Source organism: Melanaphis sacchari, unplaced genomic scaffold (genome assembly GCF_002803265.2).
Source record: "Melanaphis sacchari strain LSU unplaced genomic scaffold, SCAv2.0 Contig85_pilon_pilon, whole genome shotgun sequence".
NCBI lineage: Eukaryota > Metazoa > Arthropoda > Insecta > Hemiptera > Aphididae > Melanaphis > Melanaphis sacchari.
The window spans coordinates 188,656-216,655 of NW_020271605.1; the positions used below are offsets into that span (position 1 = coordinate 188,656).

The following is a 28,000-nucleotide window of genomic DNA, read 5'->3' on the forward strand; positions in this document are numbered from 1 at the left end:
TAGAGGTTTTGAAGAAATGTCACTCAATGAGTAATTATGAATTTTATGCCAAGTACGTAACGTATGAAACCATACCAATCATAATAACTGATGTTTTCAAAATTAACTTAAAAAAAATATATTTCTCTCGGGTTATGTATAACTAAATAAATAGTATTAAATTTCTGGATTTTAATACCACGCACTTTTTTTTAAACATTGAGATTAAAATACGTCATACTATTTTACGTCAATGTTTATAGGTTCGATAAAATAATAAGGGTTAAAACCGCAAAATATTTTATATTACATCCATGCTTCCATATAGATTCGATCATGTTTTTTTTTTGACAGACCTAAATATTATTCAACCATTTTTAATATTATAAGTGTTTACTGCGGTGGAAAAATAACTATTTTTCTCTCTTGGTAGTCCATTATTTTCTATCCATTAACGATTGCCACGTTCAAAAACAATATGGAATATTATGAAACTATAGTCAATTGTTATATACAAAATATTTTATTAATGATAATATAATGGCATAATATTCAATACAAATATTTTTAATCGAAATGTGAATAAATAATATTAAATTTGTAATTGTTCATTAAAATAATTCAAATATTGATTCTATATTTTGATAATTATTTTTGTTGAAATATAAAAAAGTTTATGTTTTTATACATAAATATGTATCTGTAAGTACCTATATACAATATACATACTATGAAAACGTGCTGGTTATTGACACCGATCTGAATTATTTACTCTTAAAACGTTTTCCGCTTAAAGTTTGCGGGTCTTTTGCACTATTATCAGGTGTTATAGTATAACAGTTATACAATTAATACATTATACTATGTGCAACCACGTCCACTCCAAACGTTTCGCGTTTTCGTATAAACAGTGTCTCACATGTTTTGATTTTAACTGTTTTCACGCACACTTCGTACACGCTGCAGAAACCGTTTTCGCCGACGTCGCTCAGGTCGACGTTGTCCACTACACAACGTCAGGTGAACGCCGTCAACACGTCTTCGACGAGCGGCAAGAGACGCGACTCGCTGTCCAGCTCGGCCGGGGCCTCGTCGGTGCGCCGTCTCATCGAAGTGGTCCGAACAACCCCGTCCAACATGGGACCTGTGTACAGTCGGAGGCTGTTGTGCCGGAACTACGTCACGCTGTGCCTTGGACACGGCGCGGCGGCCGCCGCTTTGGTTCCATTTATGGCACTGCAGGTCGGTACCTTACATTATAAATGTTTACGCGCTCAAAATATGTTCGAACGAAGTACGTCACGAGATTCCGATGGGAAAAACGGGGGCTGCGGGAGGGATTGTTTTCCAAGATCGCGACGTATATTTTCTATTATGGTTTTTTATTTTTTTTATCTGTCGCTGCAGGGTCGGGCGATGTACATCACGAAGAACTGTTTCAACGTATATATATATGTATATGTATTTAATATCTATACAAAATGTTTGATCGTTTTACGATTCAAATTTACAGAATATATCTGCGCTTCGTATGACAGGATACACGAGTTGAATCATAACGTTTATCTACGCAATTTAAAGTAAAAAAAAAAAACGATTCCATCATTATAACATTATGTGCTGTTCGCATTGAACTTATAGGTACACAAAGGTTTATTCCATAATTTTAGTATTCGAGTTTATTCATTGATTTTAATGAGAGCGAGTGAATAGCACGTGCTCTTGAAAATACAAACCACTTGTGAGCTTTCAATAAACGTAAATAAATAAGATAATAATTTGTAATTTTAATATTTAATAGGCAGTAGTTTGTTTTTTATGTCGTATTTTTCAACACTAATTAAATATAATAATTTTTTTAACGTAGTATTATATTTATATAAATTAACCCATCTCAATAGTTGTGTCGTGTATACGCAGATAAGTAACAAAATCTTAAAGAACTCAATTATTGTTCCACTTAATACATTCATCTATTCATATTATATCATATTGTACTATAATTATTTTAGAATACTTGTATTATTATTAAAGATTTTTATACAAGCAACTTTAAACTTTTTACCATGCAAAATATGATTTAAATGTGTTGTTATATTGATATTAGAATTGTTTTAAAATAAAATAATATTTTTAAACCACAATAACAGAACATGTTTATTCTATACTTAATAAATTAAAAGTTTCATACACTCAACCGTAGTAGGTGTAGTAGCTATATTTTATTTTTTTAAACAATCTTTAGTACGGCGTAGTGTATAGGTGATATTAGTACATAAATACATTGTAAGACTACATTTTACAATTTTTATTGTTATTAATAATAATTGTTATTGATTTATGGCGCTGTAATATTAAAGTTTTGTTTTAACATGTATGTGAGTTAGCTTCTGGATTTGGTCAGTAATTAATTTTTCAGTAAATTAACATCCAAAAATACTAAGTGATGTAAACTTGACAGGATATGTTTAATAGATCTAATGCACAACCCACTTAACTGTGATTTTAGTAAATCTTGAATAGTTTCACAGTTAGGTTACTCAAATCGGGTAGTATGATGAACACCATTCTATTAAGATGGAATAGTTGTATACATTTATATTATTATTTTTTTTTTGAATAGTGAAGTATTGTTTTGATAACTAATCATTTATATACATATCCCTACTATATACATTTTAGCAAGTATTTTGTTATTGAATAACTTTTAAATACTTTAAATTCTTATGACTAGATATCATAAACATGTTTGGCTATTGGAAATATTATTGAATAATTGAAAGCCAAATAAATAACTAATTATTCAATCATACAAGTAACATAATAAAATATAATGTATGCATTTAAAATTGCAACGTAAATTAAAGTAAATAATTATTTTATATTTATTTTCATATCAAGCCAACATAAAAAGACTAAGATTATGTTCTTTCGTGACTGCAAATATATTTAATCGTATTTTCAAAGATATTATATAGGTAGTAGTAAGTAGACTGTACAAAAATATAAAAAAGATAAACATAAAAGCGAAGGATTAATGAGTATTCATATGAACCAGACGAAATTGTGTCCATCATAGCCTATGATAAAAGTGTAAGACCATCATTAGTTGTTACATTAAGTTTTATCGTTTTTTTTTTTCTTATTCTATCGTGAAGTCTCTTGATCTAATTCTATTCCAAAATAAATTTAATAGATGGATTCACGCAATGAAGTAAACATTTACGATTAAAGTTCAGCTTATAAATATATTTTGTGTTTTGATCTCATATGATCACATTTTATTATATATATTTAAAAATAAACAGTTTTTGTTTACTTTTAATGTTTTAACCTATAGAAGTAAATTAATAAGTTATTACTACTAACATAATGAATAAAATATAAAATATTCTTTTAGGTATTTAGAATTCAAGTAGTATTAAAATTAAAAATATAAAATATTATTGAATATGTATTGAAAAATATTTTGATTCATTATAAATTAAATTAAATGTACCATAAAAATGAAATATGAGTGCAATATGAGAATTTAATATGTTGAACACGTACTAGTTTTATTTGTAATAGGTGTTTTTGATGTTCAAGAATAGACAGAAAAAAGTAATGTTAGAATAATAACTTTTTTCCTTTTAGACATCTTTCTTTTATTACAAAGTGAGCAGTAAGGTTTAAATAAACACATTCATACTATTTTAGATTTGTATTAAGTACGTTGTGCTCTTATTTATCTAATATTCGAATCGTTGACCAGCGGTTATCATACAATAGAACGATAATTTTATATAATATTATGCTAAACATGCTATTATTATAGTAAATAACAGTGTGACAAAAGTGTATTCATGTATCATCGATTCAATTCGCTTTGATGACTATGTCGATTCTAGATTCAAATGTTCCTAAAAACACAAACGATTCTTATCACAGCCTGACTGAATAAATGTATATATGATTTTATTTGATGCCTTTTTTAGATTTATGTCTATTCTATATTTCAAAATTATTCATAAGATCTGTGAAGAATGTATTTTTCACAAGATTCTCACAATTTTTGCCACATACAATATGTAAAACTCTATAGAACACTGATGGATTGTTTGATATATATAGCGTTCGTGTTTGTAATTTGTTCTGAAATTTCTCGACGACTCGTAACGTATAATAACTTCAAAAAGAAAATGGAAATAAACGCGAGCAGTGTTACGGGTATGAATCAATAAACTTGAATCATTTTTTATTTTATTTTTTATAGTCATTGAAAGAATGTAAATGCAAATTTAATAAAATATTTATTTGGCTTCATTATTCATAAAAATTTAAGACATCGAGAATTGTTTAATAGTCATGGGTAAAATTGTTTCAGAGATAAATGCATGTTTATAGATAATATACCGTAATCAAAAGAAATTGAAGAATTTAACATTTCTCTCCTCTTCCTTAATAACTTCAGTCGTATTAAAAATTCACCAAAAACAGTGTTACCTAAAAAAAGCAATTTTATCCTTGAAATGCTACCATAAAACATTTTCAAAACTATAATAATTTTTATTTTTTATAACCTGACTTACCTCATAAAATATATTTAAATAAAAATAAAATGTACCAACACAAACAAAAATATAATATAATATACGCTTATTTTTGAGATTTTAATTATAAATATCTTTTCAAACATATTCAATATCAAAATTTGAGCGAATCTTAATCTAAGAAATTGATTAATATTTATTATGTTAATCAATGCAAAGTCGATTAATTGTATTAAATTGATAAGAACCAATATTATGACGCCGTAAGTCTTGAGTGTAGACTACATTATTATATATCAGCATATAATGTAGTATTAATATTATTTTTAAAACCATAAATATCAATAATTATCTAATAAACCAATAATTTGAAAATATGTATTAGATAGTAGACTTATTATTTTCAGTTTACCTCCGTGTATTATGTGATACCAGAGCCAGTGGTAATATTTGATATAAAGTATGGTAAATTATGAAACTTTTGTAATATTTTTAAGTAATGCAACACAAAGCTAAAAAAAATAAATAATAATACATTATTCTTCATAATATTAGAAGTTCTTCACTTCTCAAAAATTCTAAAATTTATGTACGTATAGCTGCTGACAACTAAAACAAGTTATACTTTATCTTTTGATCCTAATCATTAACTAATATAAAAAACTTTGGTTTAATAATGAGCCTATATTTTAAGTTAAATTAATAATAAATAATTATGATGGCAAAAATGTATTTATTGTTTGTTGTTTTACAAAATACGTAATTACAAAAATATCCAAACTTGAAGTAAGTTAATTTTTTATGTTGCAGCAAATCATAATTTATTGTTATATCTATTTTTTCCAAATTATAAATATAATAATAATAATAATAATAAAGGAAAATTACTTAATTTAATATTTATAGAACTTTCATAATACTTATGTTTGAAATATTTTATCATTGTGATTCTTGTAATTTTGACTTATTATTTTAATGTAACTTTTATTTTCAAAGCTATATAATTTTGAAAACATAACATTTTTATTTGATTACACAGTAATATTGGATATAAATCAACAGATTTTTTTTTTGCTAATATTTCAAGTTAAGTTCTAAAGGTTGATTATTTTATGGTTTTAAGAATTATTTTTTAGTCCATCAACACATTTAACACTTTCATTATAATTATATTTGATTAACGATATAATTTTGGTTCTATATCAATATATTTTCTAAGCTAACAATTTCAAAAAAGTTTTAAATTCCGTATAAGTTTGAAATTGAATGTTGTATTAAACACTACAAATAATAAAAATCAAAATAATTACTATATATATAAATAAATAAAAAGTTACACAATTTAATTATTTGCTTAAATATAGTGTATGTAAGCACTTATTCAATCACCTTGTTTACGTTGTATAATGAATTTGTTGATTAAAACATATTTTCTCAATTCTTGAATGTATATAATATTCATAACATATATTTTTTGATGATATGATTTATTACCTGTAGTTATTATTTTAGGCAAGTTTCTTATATTTATATTTATAAATCTAAAAACAGCAATTAATCTTGATTTTGTTGGAACTAAGTTCTCTGAGACATAATTTATCAATGCTTATAGTATGACACTCATTAGTCATTATTAATTTTATATATATCTACAGAATTCACTAATTTTATTTTTCTTGATATTTTAGATATTACAGTTAAGTTTTGATACAATTTATTAAGATATAACGATTCAGTAAAATTTGATAAGAAACTTATTATGGTACAATTACATTTTAAATAAGACTCATGAGACTTAGAAAATATAAAATAAGATTAATGAACGGAAGTTTTATCCTTTTTTTTTTGTTAAAGTTATTTTTATATTATAATACTATTTACTTGTACTTCGTGATCTGAAAAGTATTATAACGTGTTTATAAAATAATTACATTAAAAGTAAATCTTGATTATGTTTTATCGGTTTAAAAAATACAGGTATAAAATGCGTACTATTTTTTTTAATAAGTAATAAATAATATTGTGTTGAATGCATTCACGTGATATTATTACCAATAACAATCGACGTAGGATCTCGAAGCCAAGGGGCATAGGTATAAAATGAACGTAGAGGTCCCGCAAAAAAATAATTATGTTACCTATTTATTTCGTACTAGCATACTATGCAATATTATAATTTAATGTTTTTTTTTTTTTTTTTTTTTTTTTATCAGCCAAAAAACCCATGAAACATATTCGAATTCGCAATAGCACATATGAATATTAGGTTCGGGCTCGATATTCCTACCATACGTCATTATGATGTGCAAGAGCTGATAGTATACTATAATCATCACCGTTAGATAACCGTTCAAAGTAATGATAACATAAAACGATATGCCTTTTATAATGAACGGAACTTGCTGAAAATCATTACCCATGTAATTTATTTTTATCTATTTATTTCGTGTAATTACACTATATAAAACAATTAATTATGTCATTTTTATCAGTTTTAAAAAAATCTGGAAACTCAAAAAGCATATTGAAATAGGTACGCAATAATACCCTATTAGTTTTGGGTTTGAAAATATCTACTTAATTCTAAACACTCTTAGATTTAAGATGCATAGGAACTGATAATAATTTAATCATCTCCGTAATCATGTCTTATACATACTAGGTATATTGTATATATAAATATATACATTATATACTTATTACCTGGGATTATTCGTATTACGACGAATGAAAGCACTCGAAATTTGAAGAATGATAAACTTCTTCAAATGTAATGTAATCTCTTACATAGACATCGTGTTAATTCCTATAAAAGATAGTGTTAACTCTTACAAAATATGATAAAAAAGGATACCGCTTGTACCACTGTAAAAATATATCAGTCTTGCAATATATTAATGCATAATATTATACAAAAGTATAAATTTAAAACAAAAATTGTTTGAGAATTTTAAATATTTAATAAAACAGTGGTCATAACTCATAATAATTTACGTTTATTTGTGTGATATATTTAGAAGATAAAATTTAAACTGACATTTTTCGTTGTGTATTTTTATTTTTTTGTGTATAAGTATAAATCCATATTTTTAAATTATTTTGTTTATTTGCGTTGTGTTAATACCATACTAATTACTTTCGCTGATCTATTAACATTTTGTACTGCAAATGCTCTATTCAAGTGTTTGTATTTTATATATTAATTATTTTAAAGTTATGATAATTCTTAACTTTTTAAACTTTTCAACTACAAAATCGTGAATTCAATAATACTACCCTATTTTTTTTTTTAGGTAAAAATGTTAGAGATTACAGTATCTTTGATTTACAGGTAAAAATGTAAAACAATTATTGGTGTAGGAGTTTATATTTAATGATGATTCAGGTAAAAAGGTTATTCGTGTAGGAGTTTACATTTGATCCGAAATTTCGCTAAATCAGCTTAGTGGGAGCACCTATATTAAAATTATAGTATTAAAAGTGTTCTGGTATTCATGCGCCGTGTGTCGCAAAAATGTTTGGCTATTGTATGCTAGACTTGTACAAAACAAAATTTAATAATAATACGTCGATATCACGATCCAGGATAAAATGTATTTTATAATATAACGACACATTAAACGCAGACATACAATGTACAATGTACATTGTGTGCAGGACAATATTATTTTAATAATATATCTACTGTTTCTCTGTAAATTTATTGCCCTGAGGTATCTTCTAAAACCGCATTGGTGCGCGTTCAACAATAACGCAGTCGATATCGGCGGTTTCGTTAACAATAATATTTATCACCAACTAATATAAAAGAACAGTCACGTTTGATTTCGCAACGTTCGGCGTTATTATTATTAAAAACTTCAATAGTCTCTGTGCTCGCGTTTTAATATACCAGTGAAATGCTGCTGCGGATCATTATACGTAAATATCGTGTTATCACGTGTACTCTGTATACATTATACCTATATAAGTATAATATTACTCAATAAATCGAGCTTTTACGTATCGGTGGCGCGTGGTCGTGTTACGATTTATGAGAATTATATTGGAATACAATTTATATTATTATTATCGTATACATAATGATATAATAAATTATTGTTGTAAATATACCTTACATTCTGCCGAACAATATCGTCGCGAAAACAACATGCGCATATTTTGGTCTTTATTTCGATGCGGTTCTTCTATTATATGTTTCGTTAGCGCGATTCCGATATTCTAATTGAATGGGAAGGGAAGGAGGGGGAAATTGATTTATGCCAAACATAATAGCGGAGTGCTTTGCCCTTCGAATTATTTTTAACGGATTTTTTAAAATCTGATTAGATTTTTGCGTCATATTTTATTGATATACTTCACTATGATTATTAATTAGCCTGACCGAATAATAGATGTAGGGATTATCACTTTTGACATAAACCTTTTAACGTAATAAATTATACTATCAAATTTAAAAACAAAATAAATATATTTTATTTTTATTTTTAAAAAGAAAACATACATGATCCTTTTTTGAAAATTTGTTTAAAATTAATACTGTAGAAATATTATTTAATAGGTGCCGTTTTTATGTGTATTAAAGAAAGGTTTGAGCCATGTTTGTTTTTCGCTTTGTATACTATTGTAGATAACGAGTGAAAGAGTAAAATATATTTAAATAAAAAGAAACAACTAATGAGCCACGAAAAAAATATAATATTAAAGTAATTAATTATAATGATAAATATAAATAGCAAACAGCTGATAACCACAATATATATTTAGTTTAATAAACAACTGAGATTAAGTTATTAGCATAATTATTGTGTTTAAAATTATTATTTTACAGTAATTTATAAAAAAAACTAAAAAGAACTGATGTCGCCTATTTTTTTTTTTTTTTTTTTTAAGGATAATTTTAAATTTTTATTTTACTATCAAAATGTCTTATCTAAGGTTCTTGCAGCAATATCTTAAATTATCTAAAACTGCATTTGTGTACTTGTCAATTCAATTTATCGTATTTACATATCATAACCGCTCATTCATAATAATTTTTCGTATTTCAAATTGCCAACATTTAGGGTATTAACACATTTAATTAAAAAACAAAAAACTTCTTAGCTAATATCCCTGCACAAAACAAGCCCCCGAGGTATATAATTTATACTTTAAATTCATGTTTAAAAATATTTTAGGGTTCCATATCCGCTTGGTGGTGGCCGGACAATTTGAAGCAGAATGGTGGGTTTACTACAGTTACTACGGACATTGGCTCTGTTTTACTGTCTGCAATGTTTGGCATGGCAGCGATGAGTGCGCTATTTGGGCCTACGGCTGTCCATCGGCTAGGCACCAGGACATGTCTGGTGGCCGGTTACCTAGTATCTGTTGCATTCGTCATCGTACATCTGTATCCAAAAGTGACGGTACTGGCACCCGGTTACTTCCTAATGGGTGCTTGGTTAGGATGCTGGACCGCATCCCGGACTGCAGTGCTTATGGCGCTTGCATCTAAAATGGCGTACGTGCTATCCGACCGAGAAGAGTTCGAACTCGAAGGCAACGGTCGGCGGGAGGCGGTGGCCAGGAATTTGGCCAGAGGGCTCCAGGTAAGATGCTCGTAACCACGTATTGCAAGACGGTTAGATGCAACACCAGCAGAGTATGAGATCTACCTACCAATACAATTTTGACTCACGCTTATAGTGAACTACTCACAAATACTAATGATTTTTTATAATATTATTAAACACAACTTAATTAGTAAGAGTCTGCTAATTCAGAATGATCATAACCCAATTATCCTTCCTGAAAACTTTTTGTCATAAAATTACGATGGACCATTTATATTTTATTTGGACTTCAATGTCCCCAAAGTAGTGTTGAGAATAGATAATTAATATTTTATTTAGATAAAGATAAAAATTAATATATTTTTATCTAGATAAATGTCAGATAATTTCGTTAATTTTGCAAGTATTCAGTGATAAAGGTACAAGTATTAGGTAAAAAATATATAATTTAAAACATATTAAAATATAAACATAAAATAAAATAGTTTATCCATTAGAACATATGAAAAGTCATTCTCTAATTTAACAATACAAAAAAGCTTAAATTTGAAAAAATAAAAAACGATACTTTTCGAATAAACTTTATTAGAAGATAATAAGTCAATCTCTGAGTTAATAAAACAAAGAAATTTATATTTGAAAAAAATATTGTTTTTAATTTTAATTTTTCTTTTTAACCCATAAAAATAAACTATCTAGATTGGTACTCATAGATAACTAGAATTTCATCTAAATGAAGATAAATATAAATAAATTAAGAATTATCTGGATAAGATAAAAGATAAATCAATTCTATCTAGATAATTTATTTAAATATTTCCCAACACTGCCCCAAAGATATTCGATTGTTTGAGTGTAAGCTATTGTAGTCTATAAAAATCAAAAACATAAAGTTGAAATAAGAATGTACTTAAAGTTAACTAGTTAGATTTTATGTTTTATTTTTATTATGTTATAGATTGTATACTTTATTTAAAATAAATTGCAGGTAGTTTGTATATTATTTATATTTTTATTTGTATTTTTAAAATGATACCTTATAATTGGTACCGTAGTTTATAAAAGATAGAATATTATAAACAAGCACTTTTAGCTATATTTTATACCTACATACTTAAGAAAAAATTAGAATTTTAATTAGACAAATATTCAACATGTTAAATACATAATATTTCTATAGATAGTAAAAATATTATGTAATAACATTAATACGAGTATATATTTTGAACTATATAAGCTGTAAAAATAGTACGAATAAATAACTAATTAAATATTATTAGGCCAAAGGCAAACTCGTTTTAAAAATAAATCAAACTATTTATTTTGTAGAAAAATTGATTATATTATATTAACGTTTTAATGCAAATTTATACTAACAATTTACATGCATTTAAAAAATAAATATCTCATAAAGTATGATAAAAGCAATAATCTTAATTTTTTAGAAATCGAATTTAATTTTATTCTACAGTTTGTTTTATCATTCGGAATACTCTCCAAAATTAACTTTATTAGTATAACTTTTTTCCGTATTGATGTTTATTGTGACTTTACGACTTAAATTTATTTGTTTATTGAATTTATAGTCCATCAGATTACTTTTTTCCAATATAGCAACCTGGAGGCTTCTCAGTTTCTTATTGCTTTTTCATTTGATTTGAGCGAACTGCGAGCAAGGTTTTATTATCTTTATTTCACACACTTTGTATGGCAAAATAACGAGTTGCGTAGTATCAAAATAAAAAGATTTATTTGGATTGATATAATTGTACTCGTTGACCTGTAATGAAATATAAGTAATAAAACATTTTCTATGACCTTTAGGATTTAATTTTTAATTTTTGTGAAGTAATATTTTAGTTGACTACACAATAACATTTTAATTACTTAAGTTAGGATTGAAAACCAATACAATTGGTTTAATATACGCGTGGGATTGTATGAGAAATGAACATAACTCAACTGTCAGTGTGAATTCTTCTTATCAACACAATAAAATGGTTTTTGATTAAACTAAGTTTTACTCAAACTTTTACGTTTATTTTTACTCCGAATCCTATTATATTTTGTAATAGAATAAAGTTTTAATACTATTTGCGCAGTTTTAATTAATTTTATCAAAATTAAATTTTTACTTAATATAATGTTATTCTTATACTTTATAGTGATTAGTAAAGATTAAAAATCATCTTACTTCATATAAGTTTAAAAGTAAAAGTATTTAACAAACGAAAAAAAAAATGATTTCAATCTAAAAGTTTATTTGTTTTTAAATAGTTTAATATTATGTTTAAATTAAGATTTATTTTTAGTTGTAATAAATCCAAATGTGTTCTATGTATGATGCTATAAATCATTTTATAGCTATACAGTATACACAGAGGTATTATAAAATAGAAAAATATTTTTTCAATTTTTATCACAATCTCAAATAAAAATTATTTTATATTAAATACCACATTAAATATGTAAAAATAACTAGTTCATCTTATTTCTGAATCAGCATATAACTTCATTTTTTATAAAACCAATGATAATAATTAGTTGATTTGTAAAATAATTCTTAATAGGACTCGCTTTTATTGGTATCGTATTTGCATGACGTTTTCCTATTTTAAAACAACTGCTCATTAAAAATAATAATAGCGAGCACAGGTTTTTAAAATGTTAATGACTTATGTATAACCTTGTATTATGTAAATATCAAATAGTTAACAGTGATTCAATAATTTTATAATATAAATTATTCAAAACTTTAAAGTCAAGTCTCTTAATACGTATAGATTTTTAATTTTATTACTAAGATTATAAAAAGATATATTTTTATCAAATTCTTACTAATATATTACCTAGTAAAAATGAATAAATAAATATTAAAATATACAATCTGTAAAAGCAAATTTGGTGCGAGAATACAAAAAAAAATAATAAATAGATTACATTTACTTATATAAATATATTATATATATATTACATTTTTAGTTGTTTATACGGTTGTGTGGCCAATTTTGTTTTAAACAATGACTTGGGTTATCCGAAAGAAGAATAGATGAATAATTAGATTATTTTAGATAGTGGATTTTTCTTTTATAGTGAACGGAAGCAAATACAAAGAAAATAGAAATTTTAAAGTCATTCTATAGAATGATTTTAATACCATACTATGGAGCTTACATTACAATAAAAATTATTATTGTATACTATTACTCTGACAAAATTTCGTGTAATATTCTGGCAATAAAATATTATCACAAACATGGTGAAAGGGCATTTGTATTTAGTCAATTTTAGTTGCAATGTTAATATTTCTCTTTCTAAGAAGTTAAATATTATCTATACCTACATAAATATATATTTAGTACAAAAGTAAAATTTTGTATACTTAAACTTCCTTAACTATTTTCTCTCAAATTAAATTTATTATTATATAGTATAATTATTGTATCTAGGCCAACAACAAGGAAATATGATTAAATATGATAATATAACAATACGTCATATTTATATGATTACACAAGTGTTATAAAATAAAATACAATTTTTTACTATTGTGCCAATACAGGTTGCTCATGATATGGGATTGATCGCTGGAAACGCATTCGTCGCATATATGATAAGTGGCACGCGGACGGACGACATTCTAGGGACCATGTTCGCCAGGGACAATGGACCTGGAACAGATCGGACTTGCGGTAGCGTCGCCTGCCCACTGGTAAATACAGTGGAAATCAAACTCGGGATCGCTGCCAATTTTTCGTCCAACCAGACAGTCGCATTGATCGACGTCCGAAATCACATGGTCTTGCCATGTAAGTATAATAATATGACTTACGAATGCATGTAAAATTAATGGCAAAAAATAGTAAGCTTATAGTAGCATAGGTGCAATCATTATTTACGTATACAATAGCTGAGGTATAAATATCTCCATAGCAAGGATCCAGGAGTCAATATAAAAACGTGTACTGCATTGACCGTTTCATTAATTTTTACGGATTTATGCGTCGTAGGTTTGGATACCAAAAAAACAGGATTTTAAATTAAATTTGATAACTGATAAGTATGATGGAGGCCATGTCAATATTTCACATACACTCCTCATTTATTGTGTCGCAAAAATTTTTTAAGTTATTGTATTGTAGCATATAGGTGCGACGTTTAGAGTATTATTCATTTTGCTTTGACGAACTTCTATGACCAACAGACTGCCTCGGTGCCGGAATATATTTTCATATTTGAATTGGACCGCAGATGAGGTAGTCCTAATGATATAATTTGTTGATTTATTGGATTTATTATATTGTATTACGTTTCAGGCTTTTAAATCTTTAAAACTTTTGCGTTCTAGTACGTAATTATGGCTATCATAAAACTTTATGAAATTGAAAACCACATTGTTATAAGTTCTTCAATATATTCGTATAATATACGAGTTTACTCGTGTGTGTATGTATGATGCTTGATTTATAGTTTTAATTTCGAATCATATCATATTAACTTTATTAAATATATCACATAGTCATATAGATATGGCATATAAGTAATAACTATTCATTGTTAAATTAAAAATGTGATTTGATGATTCATTTATATTTTATCATAGCTGATTTTAAATTGTAAATCATTCAGGGATTTTTAAAGTTGTATAATAGAAACACTGTATAAATAAGATTTTTTTTTATTTACCATGAAAATTAAGTTTCAGATATGACAACTAAATCATTAACCAATAATCATACATAAGCATAAATACACTTTAAAGATTATTAATGTTATTTACTTGCTGGCTTTACATAATTATAATATACGATCTATACTTAATACTTTAAGATACAAATATAAATAATACCTACATATTATTTAAATAATATGATAATATGAATGTTATTTCTTTTTTTTTTTGTGATAATACTTATATTAATAAACATTTTATTTACTAGGCATTTGATTGTATAGTAAATCTAACACTTTGATTTCCTTGTAGAATTTGGTGATGTCATTTTCATTTTTTGGGTTTGATCCTAGACTTTTTAAAATAAATTAGCTTACTTCAAGTTCCTCTATGGGTTTATTGTATGGTCTGCATTTATTGGAAATCAAATTCGTTTTTAAACTATATAATATACAATTATTTTAACAGCAATATTTTTTCTTTTTAACAAACATTTGAGTTGATATTATATATTTGTGAGATTTTATTATTTTGTGTGCGTTGTGTATACTCGATAATTATTAATTTTTATAGTAAAAGATATAAATAATTTGTATTGATGAATGTTCGTGTTTTTTTTAACCTTTCGCAAGTCAGAAATACAATATCTATGCAAGTTTTGCGATTTAAAATAAAAATACACTTCTACCAAAAATCCAAAAAGTCAAATCAAATTTTTAAGAATGTTTAAAGTTCAAATTTTCACGACATTTCATATTCATTCCTAAAATAATTATTTCTTCTTAAATAATTTTTGTTGTTTTATTGTAATTTAAAAGAGAATACCTGTAGAAATTTTAAATTTTCATCAAATTTATATACTATCATTTTCTATACATGATACAATACTTCAACTTTTTTCAAACTATTTATAAAAAATTGAAATTTTTGAAATGTTTTATTTACAAAATGTCAATAATTTATCAATGGGTAAAATTTGAAAATTAAATATAAAATATTTTACACAAGTTGTACTTATATTTATATAAAAATATAAAAATGTAAAAATAACATTTTTTTGTATGTATTTAAAACTTAGATTTTGACAAATTTTTAACAAATTACGAGTAGTTAAAAATTCATAAAATCTTTAATTTTTATAGCTGTGATTTGACAATATAGTTCGGTAGGTTGAATCGAAGTTGAAGATTGGTACATTCTTACTAAAAAAGTATCTTTACACAAATTAAAAAAAAAAAAATAATAAAAACAGACACACACACACACATTCACATAACATTATAAAATAAATACATTCAGCGCTCCGATCTGATTCTAAAAATATAGATAGATAATTGCGCATAAAATATAAAATAGTTAGAACCATAAAAAGTCTTTGAAATATTGAAGGAGTAAATCAATATTACGAGCTTTACATTAAATATGTTTACAGGCAAAACCACGCAGCTGTTGGCTAGCGTCTTTGCTGGTTGTTGTTTTGTCGGCGTGGCTGTCACCGCAACTTTCATGACCCGCATTAGACTATTCGTGTACGCCTCCGCATCTGAGAAACGAAAATCGGATAGCGCTCGCTCGTTTGCAGCCGTCCGGGATGCATTCCGCAACACCAAACTTCAGCTCATAGCCCCGCTGTCGTTGTTCATTGGACTTGAACAAGGATTTATCTATTCCGATTTCTCCAAGGTAAACCCTTCTATTTATTTATTAGGATTATTATAATTGTAAATACCTACCTGACTTTTGGGCATACACAACAATAAATAAAAATGCTGTTGGCTATTGTCATACATTTCATGATTTTTATTACCACGGTGATGATCAACTTTTGAAGATATTAAGTTATGAATTGTCATATAATTTTATATATACTTTAGTGACGGTTCATAAAGTGGAGTAAAAGGTGTCGTTGATGCATAATAAGTATAAATAACGTTTTTTCATAAAATCTATTAGAAATTAAAAATAAATAAATGCATTAGAAAAAAAAATAGACTATCTTTGCATAGAATAGGTTTTCATCGAATACAACGAATTAAAAATTAACATATCCGTTACAGTACCTGAGTACATCTCAGTATACTACAAGAAATGAACAAAAACTGCTACGTTTAAATAAAATTGTCAAAGCATCAGTGATTAAACCTTATCAGATGCTTATAAATCTTTTTTTTTTTTACGTTATTCCATAGAATCAATTGCATAGATATTTTGAGAAATTTTTACCTGAAATCTAGCTGTCATTAACGCTGTTCTAACTTTCAAATATTTTCTTTTTGATGTTGTACATATTTTTTGTGCATTTATATTGAATTATTTGCAGGTATTGTTGTATGTAATTTGAATACATAATTATTTTACAACACAAACTTAATTATTATTATTATTATAATATCCAAAATAAATGAATAAGACGTCAAGCTTATTTAATATGTTATATATATGTATACATTCTTAATTCATAAATGCATAATAATATAACACTACTGCACTCTAAATATTGATAATAAAACATAAACATCAGACACAACTTTCAACATTTTTGAATTGGTATAATATGATTTCAACTGTATTTATTAAATATAGTTATCGAATCTTATCGTTTTAGATTATTTTTTTTTATCAAATAATGCAATGCAAATTTGAAAACAGATCTATTTAAATTTATTTAGAAATAAAAACTGAAAATGTTAAACGAACCTTAATAATAATGATATAAAAGTTATATATTTGTTTTATCACTAATAGTTACTGACTATATTATATCTGATATAGTCTTGTTATTATTATTTAGATTAATCAAAATTTAAAACTTCTAGTTTTTAATTTTTTAATAAGTTTAATTTAATTTGTTTTACCATATTAAAAATTGTATTACCTATTTTGTTTTTTGATTGTGTTTGTAACGCCAGGACTTCTTATATATTGTGCTTAAATGTTGTTATTTTGTGATTTGTCATATTGTTATCTATTGTTTGTGGTTTCATATTGACATTTGGTTAATATATATTTTATTTTAAGTTGAGTTCTGAAAATTAAACACGTTAAAAGTTCTCTTATAGCTATCAAATAATTGTCAAAAATTGTATGACAAATTTTTAATTTATTTATTACTTTATCGTTTTTTTTATATCGCTTAGATTTTGTAAATAAAAATTATTAAAATCCAAAAAATCTAAATTATAGTTATAAAATAAATATTTGAAACATTTTTTTGTTTTTATTGTTCGATTAAAGCTTCAACATTACATGTTATTAGCTTAGAGTATTTAAAATATAAATTATTAAGTAAAATTAGAAAATAATGTTTACGGTGGTACTTCATAATTGGGTTATTAGATTTTTAACATTGAACAAATATCTATTTCTTTATTTACTAATTGAAGAATTAGTAAGTTACAAAAAAAAAAAAAAATAAAACAGTGACTTGTATAATAAACACCATGGGTTACATTATAAATACAAATTTAAATAAAGACATTTTGTAATACACAATATTGTAAATGGAAACTATAGATTTTTAAGTATAAGTTGTTTTCATTTGAACTTAAAAAGATAGATTGTTCAATAAAATCGGAAGTACATAGATTTTAAATAAAATTACTGAGGAGTAAAAATGAAAGTTGCAAATTTGATTACAATGCTACGACTAAAGAAGTCTTATTAATATGCTACCAGGAACTTTGTTAAGTTAATTCTATAAAATATTTATTGGTATTATTTTTTATTATTTTTTTTTTATTTGACATTTTTAATTTTTATATTTATTTAAATCATAGGTTAGCGACCCTCAGGTTTAGAAACATTGATCTACAGTATACATTTTATCTGGCCTCGTTAGTCACCTGATCGAGCCTAAAAAGTATATTACGATCGTATTTCTATGTTAAAGTTATAAGTAAATACTTTTAAATTTTATTCTATGTAATTTTATAAATTAAAATAAATAAATTAGTAATAAAATTCATATTATTTTATCTGAGAAAAATAAAGAATTAGCTATAGTTAATAGCTATAAACATAGATTTATTGGTGTTCACAAATGCGATAAACTTTTAAAGGAGCGCTGCTCTTTTGATAAGAATAACGCCACATTTATTGTTTCAAATTTAGAAAAAAAAAATTGTTCAGAGCTCAAAAAGTGTCATTTTTTTTTTTTTTTTTGAAAATAAATACCTAACTATTAATATATCAAATATTATCATATATCTATCTTATTTTTTATATATTTCATTTTAAATTATTTGCTTTATCAAGTATATTGACTAATTTTTAATGATTTATTTTTATCAAAATCAAATTTAATACAATTATTATAATTGTATATTTTTTTACAATAACTAATAATGTTATAGCATTTTTTATACAGAATTGTAATATATTCTGGTCATATAATGAAAGAAACCTTTTGTATTATGAAAATATATTGAATTGGATAGGAAAAATGGTATATTTTACTGCAAAATTTGTGCGGAATCGTGTGTTATTCTGTTGAACGGTATAGTCTCTCGACGACCAAACGTCTACTTGTCTCACGTTATGGTCGGTCAAACATATACACAACGTTACACAATAATACTTTTCCAATAACATTTTCCGGAGAAATTGTCAACTCTGCCAGAATATTGATTAGATAAAAAGGTTATGAAAGAATCTAATGTAAATACTGTATTTTATTTTCTTATTTGTAATAGGTATATGGAAACTTCGCCAGCATTAAGGTCTTCTCACATTAAATACGTTGATATCCGTTGCGATGACATGTGTCAAAATTGAGGTGCAATAACAAAAATTGTGATGCATTTATTAAAACTGTTGAAACGGAGTAACATAATATTACTTCAACAAATTCATCAAATGATATTCGTTTTACTTCATGCCTTCCAGTTTATTCGTATTAATATTGTATACTGTTACCTGATTTTATTTTTAGCGGAGTTTCAATGAACTCAATTTTACCTGTTTTTTTCCCCTGATGAAGTTTATACTAAAAAAATGTACTTGTGGTGGAGTTTACATGCATTCCATCTTTCCATCTTTCGTGTTCTTTGAAAGTTCTAATAAAAACTTCTAATACTATAAAACGGAAATTAATTAATTAATCAATTTCATTAGGTTTCGAATCAGAAATATGTGAATCATGACCGTATTACTTTTAAACTTCGTAATGATATTACTGTCAGCTGCTATATCTATTTTTAATATTTTTAATAAGTTGTGGTGTTTCAGCATATTCTCTTTAGATTTTCACAAGAATTGTCACTAAAAAAAATGAAAATATTAGATATAATTTTAATTAATGCGAACATTTAAAATTAGCTTACTGTTATAATAATGTGATAAGGCGCATATTCTTCATTATTCAAACTTTTAACGATACAATTTACGTTTAAAACGAAATGATTATGCATTGATATTTTTTAAATGAATATAATATTAAACCAATAAGTAACAGAAATATATTCAGCAAGAAAATCGTCTTATTGATACTAAGTAACCGGAAAATTTTATAATTTAAAATAGCTTACAAAATTTAAATATATTTAATATTAAACTAAAATACAATTTTACTAATTTTTTCATGTAAGTTTTTAATTTTTTTATAATTATATATAAATAGGTATATTAATTTTTATTTTGTTTTAATATTTTAACTTAACCAACTAGTTAATTTTATAACTAACTTAATAAACAAATTAAGTAACTTATAATAACAATTTAGATTTTTCCAATTAATTCGAAAAATAATAAATTAAATACGCTAACTTATACAGATTTGGGTTTCGGTCGAGCATAGTTGATGGCTTAGTAATATATGCTTTCCATAGCCACTAGGGAATGAAATCCAATCGGTATTGAAATCGTTACCTTTTTCAACTCATTGAAACTTTCCTATCGTAAAAATCATGATAAACTGGTGTTTTTTACTTCGATACAATTTTATTTTTACTAGTTCTTTGCTTGAAACAACAAAATATACTTCAGTCATTACTCATTTCTCGTTTTAAAATACAATGTTAAATTATTGTTTCGACAATTTAACAAAAAATATTTCATAACAAAATACAAATTTATGAATGTTTTGTACAATATGTACTACTAAAATAAACATTAAAGATGTAAAAAATTTACTCTATAGTACTACAAATCCACAGTGTAATAAGAGTATTATTTATATAAACCGAAACCAAAGCCTTAATAATTTTCAAAACTATAACAATCGTAAATTTGTTTTATAATTTCGATAAATCTTAGTTATATTTTAAGGTCTCTGCAGCTAAAGACTCAATGCAAATGTAAGACTACTGCACGATATTTACAAAATGTATTACATAATATTTTTATAACGATAATATTGCGGTAAACCACATTAATATTACGTGTGAACACGCGATACACGATTATTTTACGTGGAGGGAAGTTTTCGACACGCGGCAATATCTTTAAAATATATTATATTAATTATCAAGTATGTAGAGACGCGTTTCATATTCATGTACGTCTGCGTGTGACATTTGAATGCTTTGTGGATGGAAAATGTTCGGGAAAGTGATTCGTTACCGATGCATGTTGACGGTGAATTTTTTCTAGTATTATGTTGAAATTTCTACGTCAAAAGTTTTGAAATTTAATACAAGGTTCTTTATAAGTTTTTACCACATAATTTTTTTTTTTTTATTATATAAACTTTTAAAGTTTTAATTTTAATGAAATTTGATATTTAAAAGAAAAAAAAGGTTTTAGTTATTTGTTTGTAATTTAAAATATATAAATCATCGATACTAGAAAATGTAGGTCAGGTATACAATAAAGTATAATGTTGTTTTATTAATACAATAGGTAATAATATTATATAGGTATACGTAAAAATAAAAACTGGAAGTTACACAAATATTATTTTATATTATTAAACTGAATAAATAAAAAAAATATTTTATATTTCAACAGATGAAAAATAAATTAAAATCGTTACCACGTAGAGGAAGGTGTTGAAATATAAATGCGCGTAACAAGTAATTATTAAAATACGAATTAACCAGTGATAACAATAATATATTAATTAAAACATTATACTATCATTATTATTGTGAAACAATCATAAAGCCATTAATTGTTATTTGTTTTACTATAGTTTTTCATTACGCCATAATTTATTTACATGCTATAAAGTAATATACTATATTTTAAAACACACATTGCATTACAAATTTATAAAATAACATTGACGCGATGAAAAAAAATGAACGTTTTCTTTGGATATTTATTAAAACCAAGTTTTTAAACTATGGTATATTGGTATACGTATACTACATATATTTTAAAGTGTGCAATACATATACTATTAAAATATTTATACAAAAAATCAGTTTAACTTGCATTGAATGCATTTCAATGCATAAATTTGCATTGATTATCAGTAAATAATAACTAGTTTTTATAGAACTTTAATGTTCTAGGTATTCTAAACTTTTCCTATATTAGTAGTATAATTATTTAAATACATTATTTTGTTGGATAAAAAAAAGATTTTAACACGTTAACCGCCTTACGACCGCCGGCGGTCATACAATAGGTTTTTGTTATACGCCAGACATATTTATATGAGTTCTTACAAAGATATTTTTAGATCCAATATTGCTATAAATAAAATTTTAATACCAATAAAATCAGCGATACGGTCTAAATAAAATTATGACCACAATAATTAATGTATTGTAGCCGGCGGTTACATGGTGCCTTGATAGTTGATAATAAAACACTTTATTTTCCACACGTTCGCCGGCGTCCATACATCACGTTTCATTTTTTTTTTTTTTTGAAAATGGTTAAGTTTTGTTTTATTTTTTTAGATTTTCAGTTTTTTTTAATTAATATAATTATAATTATTTTTTATGAATACAAATAATAATAGCTAAAATGCTATGTTATAATTTATTAATTATGTTAACATAAGTATAACTTTTTATTTGAATTAGTAATAATTGAAATATTTCAGAATAGGAAAAACCATTCTAATTATTGCAATGATTACTTTAACGCCAAGGTATTTATTATATCTGTATTATAACAGTGCCAAAAAAAAAAAAATATATGGCCATTTGAACAAAAGTAGAGTTAACAACCATCGACAGTCGTATAGTGGTGAACGTACTAAATTTGAAGTGCGGAAGCATAGTTCTATCGCCATAGTATTATTTGTATTTATTATGTACCGTTTAATCTTCAATCCAATACATAATTATAAACATTTATATGAATTTAGGTAATTGATATATACCAGCTATGTATATAATAATTGATAAACTGAATTTTCGTAATAACATAGTGATATGTATCATAAACATAAATAAGATAATATGAAATAATAATCAATAGTTTATTGTCATAATTATAGTTTTACGTCGTGTGTTCCGTGGGTGTGTCCAATGTACCCACAGTTCTGCTGAGCTTGGGACTGCTACAATTGGTAGCCGGTTTTACCGTGAGTCTGATTCTGCAACACATCCGCCGGTACCATATAATAGGTATTTACACATTATTTTTACAATATACACACCTACCTACTTACCTAAGGTATAGATGTATCATTATTAAAACATATATTTAAGTGACCGACCCAAGTTGGTTCTCGTTAATGTTTTTGCGAAATGGCTATAATTATCATTAGCACTGTCGTTTTTCAGTGATTGGGTTAGCGTTTCATTCATGTTTGTTAATGGTGTTGATGAAGTGGAAACCGTCCGGTGACGATGCTGCGCTATTGTACGTCATAGCAGCCGCCTGGGGCGTATGCAATGCCATTTGGAACACATTATGTTTCAGTAAGTATCAATATATATATATATATATAATGGATATATTATTGATTATCTTGCTAAACATCTACACATTTTATAATTAAATTTATCATTTTGTTTTATTAATTATTATCATTATTGTTTATCAAAACAAAATTAGAGAAATTTCGAATGTTTTTACCTATTTGAATTATATATGATATATACAACATAATAGCAGTACCTATATAATATACTAGGTATATAAATACTACTCTACTCATATATTATATAATTTAGTACAAGAAAACTCAAACTATTGCAAATTTTATTATCGTCATAGTAATTATATTGAATTAGGTGTAGATACCTGGATAATAAATTTCAATAACATATTATATAACATGAAGGAATGATGATAATATTGATAATATATCGATTGATTCAGATAAATATGCATCATAATTAATATTATATATTTAATATATATATTATAATTTCATTCGATGACTTCCAATTTCTTTAGAATTAAAAAAATCATTATATTGATATTAAATATTAAACTAAAAAAATTACCATTTATGTTTATATTTTTTTATCTTTAAATAAGTCATAATATATTATTTTCAAAAACTCTATCTGATGTAATAATTTTTTTAGCCACTAGAGACTAGAAGAAATATATTTGAATTCGGTATTATTAATAATCGTATTATTTACAAATATGTTTACAAAAATATTTTGAAAAAAATTTGACTTTTAAACATATAATTTATAATAAACATTATTTTCTTTATGATTACCACTTATTAAGTAAAGTAGTGTTTTAGTACTGAGCGCATTTACAACACCACAACTTCTAAAGTTTTTTAATAAATCATAATATTATGTTTCTACCGGGAGTTCATTTAAAAAACAATATTAAGTACAATATACATTTTTTCAAGGACAAGTAAATTCCTTCATATATTTTGTTTTATAAACATTGAATTTATACTTATTTCATTATATAATGATATCTATATATTTAACATATTTCATAATTCAACACATACGTTGATATTAAATAGATATGTATCTGGATTCTAGATACTCATTTGTTGTTTAAATTAACAATGACCTCACTTATAGTTATTTATATTCTAGGCTTCTAATAAAGGGTTTACAATCATTAAACTTCTTTTGTCGATAACTAGTTAAGTAAAATGATTACAAAGTCGAGTAGGTAGCTAGAAGCTACATGCCTATTTAATGTTACATCAGCTAAATATACCATCACTCTATGCAGTAGATAAGATCTAGAAAAAGAAAACATAGTTGTATCCAAATTGTGTATATGTGTATGATATAATACACACAGAGTGGTCTGTAAATAATATTAAAATACGAAATTAAAATCGATTTTATAAGGTGAGGCCAATTTGACACAATCAGAAAAAAAAACGTTTCTGTTCAAGACTTAGAACTATATCGATTGCAGCGCCGGAACTTATTGGCTTTGACCATGGCCGTCATGTTTTAAGTGTTGAATGGGAAAGACTTGGTGTGTTTATTTTTCATTTCTAGAGACAGAATTATATAATATGAGGTCAGATTATAGTATATTATATTACATTAAAGTATACTACTTGTATAATATAAATAATATATATTATTTAATCACGTAATTATAAAAAAGTAAATATTTTAAAACAATCATATTATTTTTATGCAATTTATCAAAACTATACCTGATAAGTTTAGTTTAAAAACATATTTGCTTAATTCAATTTAAAATAAAATTTAAACAAAAAATGTATAATATATTGTTAAAGTTGAAACTTCATATATCTTATCATAAAAATTCGGCAAAATAATTGATTTGATAAATGTTTTTAAATAGGTATAAAAAACATTTTTTAATGTGTATAAAAACTAAAAGTAAAAAATAAAATATTATTTTTTATCGCAAAAGTAATATGTTTGTTTCCTTGTGATCTTTATTTATTTTTATTTTATTTATTGCATTAATGATTTAAGGATTTTGGCCAAACCGTAATAGATGAATTTGTTAATGATTATATTCAATTATCTTACAATAAATAATTTCCAGCTTTTATTTATGGATACTGAGCAATAAAATGTCTTGATAATATTTTTCAACGCTTTTTTTTGTAAAGTTAAAATATTAGTTTACTAATAAATATAATGATATATCAAACATTTTTTATTCCATTTTTTTCTTAAAAATATATAATTTTAGATATCTAAAACGAAATTAGGACGTTTCGCAGTTTCTAAGTTATTAAAATGTATATATATATATATAAAATAACTCGTCCTGAGTGATTCATTATCGCCAAACCCGAACCGCTGAAGCTATGAGTATAAAATTTGGAAAGTAGTTTTATTTTGTAATGTAGACACCTAATAAGAAAGGATTTTTCAAAATTTAATCCCTAGGTTAGGTTAGGTAACACAAAAAAATTTCACATGGGAAAAACCAGGTTATTCAGCTAGTTAAAGATAATTGTACTTATAATTTTTTTTACGTAAGCATTAAAATGTATGTAATATTAAATTTGATATCTATTATACTCCAATAATTGTTATAAATTATAAAATTTTAGTAGATAGGTAATATTACAAATAATTTATATAGTTTTTGAATTATCATAGTTAAAATATAATATTACGGACCTCTTATCTTTAGTGCACAAAATTAAATAACTCAAAAACTGCACAATGGAATTTTGATTTTATACATTAAAATTTCCAAAAACTATCTCATAAACAATTTATTGGATAAAGAATGGCGCTCATTTGAAAAATAATAATGTTAATATTACCATTGATATCTACCTACTTCTTAAACAATATAAAAATTTATATACTTTAAAGACGGCCTTAAAGTATATATTTTGAAAATTCCAAAAACTAAAATTTGAATAAATTCATTATTTAAGGGGAAAATAGGGATGGGCATGGTTGGTGGATCACTTTAATGTTGTAAGAAGTTATAAAATCACTGTAATAGTTATACTATAAAAATCTTTGATTATAACTTGACACACCTTGATAACTGCAGACAATATCTATAGGTCGATTGCTGTTTTGTCTACAAAATTAAATGTCAGAAGACAATGGCATATTATATTGCATATATTTATTATATATGTATATAAGTGTACATACAATTTTAGATTGCTTTGATTGAGATTTAAATTTATGCAATATCTCAATTCCCTAGAAATTATATTACATTTTCGTCTATGCATAACATTACCATATTTTAAAGGTGGAACTTGATAAATAAAATAGAAAATATTTGCATGATAAGTATATTAGTAAATAAAACTCGCATCGTAGCGCCACATCACCAATCTAAAATTACCATTTACGTACAAGTTATTTCACTCCTAATCATATAGTGTAAATGAAACCAAAATTTATATGCTTTAAACTTTTAAAAATCTTGATGATTTCGACTTTAAATTTGATAGTGAATCTAATGACTTCGACGTTTTTGTTTGAATTTTGAATTATAAGCCGTTGACATTGAAAAGTTGTAATGCTATTTTTATTATTCACACGATAATAGTTGTTAATCTTACGTTGAATTTGTACTATAAACAAATATTTATACACACTATTGTCCAACTGGTGTACAACATATTTATAGAATATCATTTCGTTGCAGACTTCGTGATATCTCTGTATCCGGACTACTGGCACGGACCGATGGCGCACGGCTACTTCTTCCGGTACATGGGTATGGCGCTGGCGTTCTGGATGCACAGCGCCGTGTGCAACACCACCAAACTGTACTGCCTGTCGGCTGTCCTGGTGGTGGCCGTGGTGCTGTACGGCTGGCTGGAGTGGCGGCTGCAACTGACCGGAAAACGGCGACGGACCGCCAACCGTTCTTCATGACGACAGATCGGAGCCGCGTCCGGCAAGTAGCACACTGCCGCCGTCGCAGCCGTCGCACAAGTCGTTGCCATGCCGTCGACCAGGATTCGTGTCCGCGATCCAAATGACCAATAATCGTGTGCTCCTCGCCCTCCCCCCTCGCTAATTCGAAGATGTTCATCGCGTCCCTGCACTTGCAGCCACCCCCCATCAACCGCCGCCGTTGTCGTCAATCATCGTCATCGTCTGCAGCAACGTACCCAGTGCTGGATTTAGCGGAGGTGCAGCGAGTGCAACGCGCCGTAGCCTAGAGGCCGAGTTTGTTTTAGGAGCCTCGGGTTGATCCTAGATTTTTTGACAATTTCTAAAGCGATAAACGATTAAAAATATTGAATAATGGTCGAGTAAAATGTATTTTGAAAAATTACCCGAACCCGCGTCTATTTTAAGCTGTTAAATGGACCCTAATAACGTGACTCGATTTAAAGAAGTACACGAGCCGTGAGATTCTACTTATATTTGAATTTTTTTTTCTTTTAAACCCGTCTTCACTTTTTTCAAACGCAAAAAAATAAATACATAACGCGCATCAAA

General features: G+C 25.9%; 1 protein-coding gene across 1 annotated transcript; it reads left to right on the forward strand.

The window, feature by feature from the left end:
- The first annotated feature begins 26 nt into the window (after window positions 1-26).
- On the forward strand, window positions 27-28,000 carry LOC112602209 (protein unc-93 homolog A). The gene is made up of 8 exons (XM_025350162.1): window positions 27-52; window positions 891-1,221; window positions 9,692-10,105; window positions 13,632-13,878; window positions 16,174-16,424; window positions 23,134-23,263; window positions 23,423-23,560; window positions 27,195-28,000. The coding sequence occupies exons 1-8, from the start codon at window positions 27-29 to the stop codon at window positions 27,425-27,427; spliced, it is 1,770 nt and encodes a 589-aa protein (XP_025205947.1). The 3' UTR covers window positions 27,428-28,000.